This window comes from Psammomys obesus, unplaced genomic scaffold (assembly GCF_907164565.1).
Source record: "Psammomys obesus unplaced genomic scaffold, mPsaObe1.curated_primary_1811, whole genome shotgun sequence".
NCBI classification, from domain to species: Eukaryota; Metazoa; Chordata; class Mammalia; order Rodentia; family Muridae; genus Psammomys; species Psammomys obesus.
The window spans coordinates 8,930,070-8,938,703 of NW_026591598.1; the positions used below are offsets into that span (position 1 = coordinate 8,930,070).

General features: G+C 50.8%; 1 protein-coding gene across 1 annotated transcript in view; it reads right to left on the reverse strand.

Annotated features, from left to right (window-relative positions):
• Positions 1-475: 475 nt before the first annotated feature.
• The window catches only part of Serinc2 (serine incorporator 2), a 19,568-nt gene continuing 11,409 nt past the window's right edge, over positions 476-8,634 (reverse strand). Inside the window, exons 6-10 of the mRNA XM_055610724.1 lie at positions 6,973-7,142; positions 5,474-5,564; positions 4,989-5,124; positions 2,305-2,514; positions 476-1,028 (exon numbers count right to left, since the gene is read on the reverse strand). Of these exons, the coding sequence (XP_055466699.1) occupies positions 893-1,028; positions 2,305-2,514; positions 4,989-5,124; positions 5,474-5,564; positions 6,973-7,142 (743 nt within the window). The 3' untranslated portion in view covers positions 476-892. The remainder of the gene's footprint in view (positions 1,029-2,304; positions 2,515-4,988; positions 5,125-5,473; positions 5,565-6,972; positions 7,143-8,634) is intronic.

The window sequence follows — 8,634 nt, forward strand, 5'->3', positions numbered from 1 at the left end:
CCGAAACCCCAAACCCCGAGGGTACCTGGGAGGTGGCTGTGTCCCGGCCAAGACTGCAAACGGCACCCAACCGGACTGCCAAAGACCTACCTACAGGCCACACCCACAAGTGGGCGGGCCGAACGGTCTGCAGTGGAGTACCGGGAGCCTGTCTGTGACCCTCACACCAGGAGCTTTTTCTGAGCGTCTCTGGCTGAGTTCAGTTCACCGGCCACTCCCTGAGCCATCTGGGAGAAGCCATTTGAGCAGAAGCCACTGGCTGACCAGGCAGCACCACTCTCCTCTTACCACGGAAGAGCTGGGTGCCCCAGCCTCCTCCGGGTAGCATAGCCAGTCAGGCTTGGTGGCTCCAGGGCACAAGCCCTTTCCCAGGTGTCCCAAGGCCTGGGACTGCATGGGCCTTCTCTGGACTCCGATGGCATCAAGCCCAGGGAGGCATGGGGCTTGGCATCAAGGGTGAGGAACACAGGACATGGAAGGCACACACATGTACAGGCATGTTTATTGAGTGAAGTCTTAGAGACTCAGTAAGGCACGTGTCTAGGAAGGGGGTGGGCTCTGGAGGCCTGGAACATAGGCCTTGCTGTCGGCACCCCAGTGGGGTGAGCACCCCCTGACAGCTGAGAAGCCCTGGGCCACTCTCTCTTTTTATGCCTCTTCTGGGGACCCCGAGAACAGGCGTTACTTCTGTCCCAAGGGTGGGTGTGAATGGCCACGGGCAGGGAAAGTGGGGCTTGGGTCAGAGCATAATATCCCACAGACCTTGGAGGCCCTGAGAAGGGAGGGCCCTGACCGGGGCAGGTCCTCGAAGAGGGTGGGTAGGTGTGGCCCACAGGGTGGGCTGGCCCTTGTTGAGCCCCAAGGCAACAGGTAGGCAGGCTACAGGGCATCCTCAGCTGAAGTCCCTGTTGGGCAGGAGCAGGGGGGCCACCAGAGTCCACAGGTAGAGAAGCAGCCCCGCCCAGCTGGCGCAGATCTTCACCCACACGGAGGTCCACGTGCTGAGCATCTTCCGGGTCTCACCAGGGCTGGAACACACCATCGGGCTCATGAGCCTGGCCCCCAGTCCTGTGACCTCAGTCTTGTTCCCTGACATCTAAATTCAACCGTGACCCTGTAACTCCAATCCCTGTGTCTCACACTGGAGACACCTGGCCTACGACCCTGGACCACAGAACCAAACTTAAGCTCAATTCCAAGCCGGGCTATAGTTCTAGGCCTTGATTTGACCTGACTCCTGATCCCTCACTTTGTCACCCAGGCATACTGATGCACACCTAGTATCCCAGCACTTGGGAGGCAGAGGCAACAAGCTCAGGAGTTCAAGATCATCCTTGGCTACAGAAGAAGTTTGAGACCAGCCTGGACTACATGAGGATCTGTATCAAAAGCAAAACAAAAAAGTCCAAGGGCTGGTGGCCCAGGCCTATAATCCCTGCCTCTCAGGAAGTGAGGCAGGGGGATCTCAAGTTCAAGGCCCACCTGAGCTATACACAGAAACCCCGTCTTTAACACTCTGTCACCTAGTTCTCTGGCTCCTCCTCCCTGAGAACTGATGAACTCCAGACCTTAATCCTGCTTGAATTGACTTTGGTTCTTTTTTGGGGGGAAGAGGGGGACTTGAGATAGAGTGTCTCTGTGTAACCTTGGTTGTCCTGGACTTACTCTGTAGACCAGGCTAGCTTCAAACTCACAGAGATCAGCCTGCATCTGCCTCCCTGAGTGCTGGGATTACAGGCATGCGCCACCTTGACTGGCTTGACTTTGGTTCTTAATCCACTAGCTTAGCCTTGACCTCTGACCTTATTTACCCTGACTTCAGCTTCTTGTCTCTCTACTGGTTTGATTGCCTCTAAACCTTAATTTTAACCAAATGACCTTACCCCGGTGCATACTGATGGACTATTGCTCCCCAATAGTCCTGACGAGATGCAGCTCTCAATGGTCCCAACCCCAACTCTAGACCTGTTGACTCCAACTTTTCATTCTGTGACTTCCATATCCGAATCCTGCCCCTCCAAGCATCCCACACTGGACTCCCCCACAATCCAGCCCTGATTTGCAAACATGGTCATCCTGCTCATTCAAGCCCTGCCTCCTATCTGTCCCTTTCCATCTCTTAGCAAAAGTGGACCAATAAAGGCACAGCAGGGTAGGCTTGGGGGAATCTAAGACAGACCCTGCCAGCTAGGTTTCCAAGCCTTGAGCAGAGACTGGAATACCCACAAAAGGCTGGAGGCAATGCCAGTGAGTCCACCTCGGGCTGGCTGGCTCCTCCTGCCCACCAGGCTGCTGCAGCATTACCTGTACCAGTTGGTGAGCGTCATCATGACATGCAGGGAGGCCAGCACCAGGCAGAAGTGAAAGAAGGAATAGCTGTAGGTGACGCCATCTTGTTCATTGTCATAGGCTCGGCCCCCACTGACGGCCACCTGCTGCTGCTGTACAGCCTCTACTGCACATTCCTCTGTCTGCATCAGGCTGTTCACCTGCCGGTGGTCAGAGGACCGAAGACTGTGGGAGAGGAAGGCGGGCTGTTAGGGCCGCAGAGATGGGCAGACACAGCAGGGTGTGGCCCAGTGAGCCAGGAAGCTGATCATAACACTAGAATCAGGTGGTCCAGGCTCCTTGAAGGCCCAGGAAACTGTTCAGCCTCTCAACTCTACTCCATTTCCTTACGTCCCTGAGTAAAATACACCCTCTGTGAACCCTGGATTCCTTCAAAGTGTCACGCATGCCCGGTACAAGGTATAAAATAAATGGTCCTTTAGTACCATTTCCAGAACAGGTGCTGAGACCAAGTACTGAAAAACACCAACCAGACCATGAGCCTCATTCATCAAGGTTTTGCTGGTTAAGTTTTTGTCAATTTGACACAAACTAGGGTCTTCTAGGAAGAGGGAATCTCAATTGAGGAATTGCCTCCATTGGAACAGTGTGTAGGCTAGTCTTTAGAACATCGTCTTGATAAAGTGTTGATATAGAAGGACCCAGAAGGACCCAGATCACTGTGGGTGGCCTAGACAGCAGGCCGAGCAAGCCATGGGGAGTAAGCCAGAGAGCGGTGTTCCTCCATGGCTCCTGCTTCAGTTCCTGCTTCCAGGTTCCTGCCTTGACTTCTGTTCTGACATTTTTCTGTGGTGGACCATTTGTTATGTGGAAGTAAAAATTGAAATAAATCCTCTCCTTCCAAGTTGCTTTTGATCATGGTGTTTCTCACAGCAACAGAAAGAAAATTAATACAGGTTGGTTTGGGGGCGTATGTGTGATTGTGGATATGTGGGTGTCCTTGCCTGTAGTAACTCTGTGTGTGTGTGTGTGTGTGTGTGTGTGTGTGTGTGTGTGTGTGTATACACCTGTGCCCGCCAGAAGATGATGTTAGGTTTCTTCTTCAACTGCTCATCCACTTTGTTTTTTGAGACAGGGTCTCTCATTGAACCTGGAACTTGACATTTCAGATACCTGACTTACCGACAAGCTCCTGAGACACCCCTGTCTCCACCTTGCAGTACTGGGGTTACAGTAGCGTGCTGTAGCTACACGCTGGGGACCCAACTCAGGTCCTCATGCTTGCACAGCCTGTACTTTCTCCACTGAGCTTTCATCCCAGCACTCTGGTTGTTCTGTGGACAGCCTCACGTCGTCCAGGCTGGCCTGGAACTCAGCCACTGTGTAGCCCAGGTTGTTCTAAAACTCACAGCAATCCTCCTGCCTCTGCCTCCCAAAGGTTGGAATTACTGGCAGGAGCACCACACCTGGAAGCTTTAAGCTTTCTCAGTCTTCGGGATTTCGTTTTAGCAATCGCCTTTTTCATAGTTATGAAATGAAGGAAGAAGGAGGGTCAGAAAAGAAGCCATGGGTTGGCAAGGTGTCTCGGTGAGGTAAAGGTGCTAGCTGTACAAGCCAGGAGACCCCAGTTTCATCCTCAGGACCCACGTGAAGGTGGAAGGGGAGAACTGACTTCAGCCACTCATCTTCTGACGCCCACATTTAGGCCATGGTACACGCACTCCTGCACGAATCATGCTCACATAGGCAAGAACAATTTTCTTAAATGCCTGTGCTTTACTATCTGTATGCTGGCCTTGCTTGAGCCTCTGGTTAGCTAACGAATGAATCAGTGCATTAGATACTTTGGAGTTTTACTTGGGATCTTCTACAGCTTGTGCCTTAATACTTTGGTTCTTTGCTATCTCTATTGACCTACAGCATTGCTTTAATAAATGTTACATATATATATATATATGTATATATATATATATATATATATATATATACATATAGTTAACAGGACCAGGGAGGGACATGGCTCAGCAGATCAAGTCACCTGCTGCCAAGCCTGATGACCTGAGTTCAATCCCAACTAAAAAGGGTCATTTTTATAATTAAGGATTGATGTGGGAGGGCCCAGCCTACTGTGGGTAATGCCACCCCTGGGCAGATGAGCCTGGATTGTATAAGAGAGCAAACTGACAGGGACTGTCTCTGACATGAACTCAGTGGCGGGCTCTTTGACATCCCCCCCCCAAGGGAGGAGTAGCCTTGCTAGGCCACAGAGGAGGCCATTGAAGCCAGTCCTGATGAGACCTGATAAACTAGGGTCAGATGGAAGGGGAGGAGGACCTCCCCTAACAGTGGACTTAGAGAGGGGCAGGGAAGAGATGAGGGATGGAGGGTGGGATTGGGAGGAAATGAGGGAGGAGGCTACAGCTGGGATACAAAGTAAATAACCTGTAATTAATATAAAAAAATAAAAATTAAAAAAAAAGAAAAAGGAAAATATTTACACACAAAAAAAAAAGAAAGAAAGAAAAGAAAAAGAAAGAAAGCAAACTGAATAAGCCAAGCCACCAAAAGCAAACCAGTAACCAGTGTTCCTCCATGATGGAGCATAATTCCTCACCACTTTGATTTTGGTCACTGTGCTTATCTCAGCAGTAGGAAGCTCCCCAGTCCTCCCTCACTTCCCCAGCCCAGGCCCATGGTACCTAATGAAGAAGGTGCACAGGATGAAGATGATGAGGCCCACGATGCTTGGGGCATCCCACCATACCGTGCTGTAGTCCTCCAGGTCCACCTGGCCTGTTCCGTTTCTAGTGGGCAGGTGAGGGTTGCATTTTTGGTCTGGGGAAGGAATGCAGGCACCTTTAACCTCTGGCTGACTGGATCGAGGAGTCAAAGAACTCTGGAGATAGGCAGAGAACTGACCCAAGAGAACAGACAAACACACACACACACACACACACACACACACACACACACACACACACCACTCTAAGGCCCAGCCAGCAGCAGACAGCACATGGTAGATACAACGAAAGAAAACTCCAGGAGCAGATAAGACCTTCATTCCCACTCCTCCACACACCCCCACCCACCCACCAAGACTGAGCCTCTGGGTGTTCCAGACCCCTGTGATGTCCCTAATACTTCAGCAGGCCACTGCTGGACCAGCAACCTGTCTCACACTCACCAGGGACATTGGATAGGGCGGACCAGGTAACAAACATGGTGTACAGGGTGATGACGGAGGCCTGCAGCAGACCTGAGTTGGGCTGGGCGTTCTGGCAATAAACAGTCCATAGGTAAGAGTTTAGGTCACCCACCCCACTACTCCTTCCTACCCAGAACCATCGCCCTATTTCTTTCCCTCAACACCCCAAATGGCCAGCGCCTTTTCTTCTGCAAATGCTCAGGTGGGCTTCTCTTGTTTGCTCAGCTTCACCCCAGACACCCAGACCCTGCAGCCTGCTCTACAAGCCTCTCCCAAACTTAAGCAGCTTTGAAACCTGACAAATTTCTGGCCCTCTGCCACAAGGAGTGGGGAGGTGAGCTGGAGCAGGGGAAATAAGGCCCTGAGCCCCTGCTGTGGTGGCTCCTGCCTGACCAGCTCCCTGCCTTTGCTCCACAAAGCTCTGCAACCCGACTTGCTTTGTTTGACCTTGACTCCTGTTGCTGGATTTTTTTCCTCACCCCTCAGTACATGCGCAGCAAGCTCTGGAACCAGCCCGCCTTGGTTCAAATCCCAGCTCTACTGTTGACTAGCCTTGGCTAACTGTCCTCTTTGTCTTCTTTTTGTAGAAGGGTGTGTGTGTGTGCATGCGCACACACATGCACACACATGTATATGGAGGATAGGGGACAGCCTCAGCTGTTGTCCCTCAGAAGCTGGCTCCTTTGTTCCTAAGAGACCAAAGCTCTCAGTAGGACCTGCTGCTTGCTGATTTGGCTGCTCTGGCTGGCCCTACCTCCCCAGCTCTTGGATTGTAAGCAGAGCTGACCTTTTTGACATGGGGACCAAACTCAAGCTTGTACAGACAGCACTTTACCAGCTGAGACAGTTCCCATTCCTTTAAGCCTGTTTGCTTCTCCATAAAGCGGGGATGACAAGGAGTGAGGGACGTGAATGACAGGTACCACTAATGGCCAGCCATTCCTCTCCTTCTTCCGCATAGCCATATCCCCAACACGTATAGCAGAGCTTGGTGACAAGCAGGGGCCCACCAAATGAGCCCCGCACGCATCACCCTCCATTGGCTTCAACCTTCGCAGTGGGAAGTGAAGGCTCTGAGTGGAAGAGAGGACCCCAACCTTTGTCTTCGTGACTGGAGTGTTTGGGAGTCACGAACACTTACGCTGCCTGTGAACACTGAGATCCAAACTGGGAAGTCCCTGTGGGTCTATACTAAGGTCAGAGACACTCTCTGAAGAACAAAGGACCATTCTGCCAGCCCCATTCATTGTCTCAGAGGGTGTGGGAGGGGATGTCAGGAAACTGTAACCCACTCTCCGATACCTCCTTTTGAACCCTGAAGATCATTCCTCTTGACTGGCAAATGAGGAGACCAGGAGCTTAGGAGGCCTGTAAACACAGCCCAAGTTTCTGTGACCCGTTGTCAGCCCCTGCCCAAGGACTCAACTTCCTACATGAAGTCCCACCTGCAAAGGGATTGGGCCACCGGGCAGGCTCACCTGGACCTTGGGCAGGACGGCGACAATGGAGACGCACACACATAAGGTGAGGTTGAGGCTGATAAAGACCTTGCCCTCGTGGCAGGCGCCAGACTCCGTGTAATAGATGAACATCAGTGCCACAGCAGCGATGGACGCCAGGTAGAAGAGGAAGGTGAAGAAGAAAAGGCCTGGGCAGAGGGGTGACAAGCGAAGGCTCAGATCCGGGAGGCAGAGGCAGAAACCCACCTCTGACTACCCCAGGGGGCTGCAGCCACTCTCCAGCCACAGGCCTCAGTTTCTTGATGTAGGGAGTGGCTCCCCTCAGCACCTTTGTCAGTTCCTGTCCCAACCCAACCCATAGTGACTCACATTCTCTGAGTACAAGAGAGACATCACAGGGCTGTAGGTGTCTTTGTACAAAACATCATTGTACCTCTGTCATTCAAGATAATTTGCTCATTGCTCTTACAAAGGACTAGGATTCAATGCCCAGCACCCACACAGTGGCTCACAACCATCCGTAACTCCAGTTCCAGGTGATGCGACCTCTTCTGGCCTCCATAGACACCAGGCACACACACAGTGCACATACATACATGCAGGCAAACACACATAGGATATGTGGAATGTATAGGATATGAGAGACCCAGCTTTTCCACTCCATTGTATGTTCACTCACCACCTAAAGTTCAAGTTTGGATCAGGCAACTTCAGCAGCCTTGTAGCTTGAATGTGCTAAAATTTTTGTAATGAATAATCCAGCAATAAACCCAGGCTCCAATTCAAACTCAAGATATTCCATTTTCTAAAACTGTCCCACTGATCCTCCTTTTATGGTTGTTATTTTGAGACAGGGTCTCTCTGTGTAGCCTGGAACTTGCTTTGTAGACAAGGCTGGCCTCAAACTCACAGAGCTCCAACGGCCTCTGTCCACTGAGTGCTGAAATTAAAGTACGAACCATCACACCAGAATCCTTTGTGTGTTTTTAAAGAAGGGATGTGTCTCATGTAGCTCAGCCTGGACTCCAACTCCCTATTTAGTAGAGGCTTGCCTTGAACTCTTGACCCTCCTTTCTCCAAAATGCTGGGAATACAAGTGTGAGTACCATACCTAACTTCCTTACTTTTTTTTTTTTTTTAACTACTATCCTGTGTGAGTTTGTTATATGTACAGGAGCATGTGTACTATGGCACACACGTGAAAGTCAGAGGACAACTCTGTGGAGTCAATGGTCTCCTCCCACATTTACATAAATTATGGGAATCAAATTCAGGTCACTAGGTTTGTGTGACAAATGTCTTTGCCTATTGCCTCTGTCAGGGTTAGCTTTAACTGTCAACTTGGCACAACCTAGAGTCACTTGAGAAAGGAGTCCCAAATGAAGAGCTTCACCAATCAGACTGGCCTGTGAGAGATTGCCTTGCTTATTAATTGATGTAGGAGGATCCAGCCCACTGTGGGCGGCACCATTCCCAAAGCAGGCAGTCCTCAGCTGTATAAGATGGCTAATTAAGCATGAGCCCATGAGCAAGCCAGCTAGCAGCATTCTTCTATGGCCTTCCTTCCTTCCTTCCTTCCTTCCTTCCTTCCTTCCTTCCTTCCTTCCTCTCTTTCTTTCTTCCTTCCTTCCTTTCTTTCTTTCTTTCTTTCTTTCTTTCTTTCTTTCTTTCTTTCTTTCT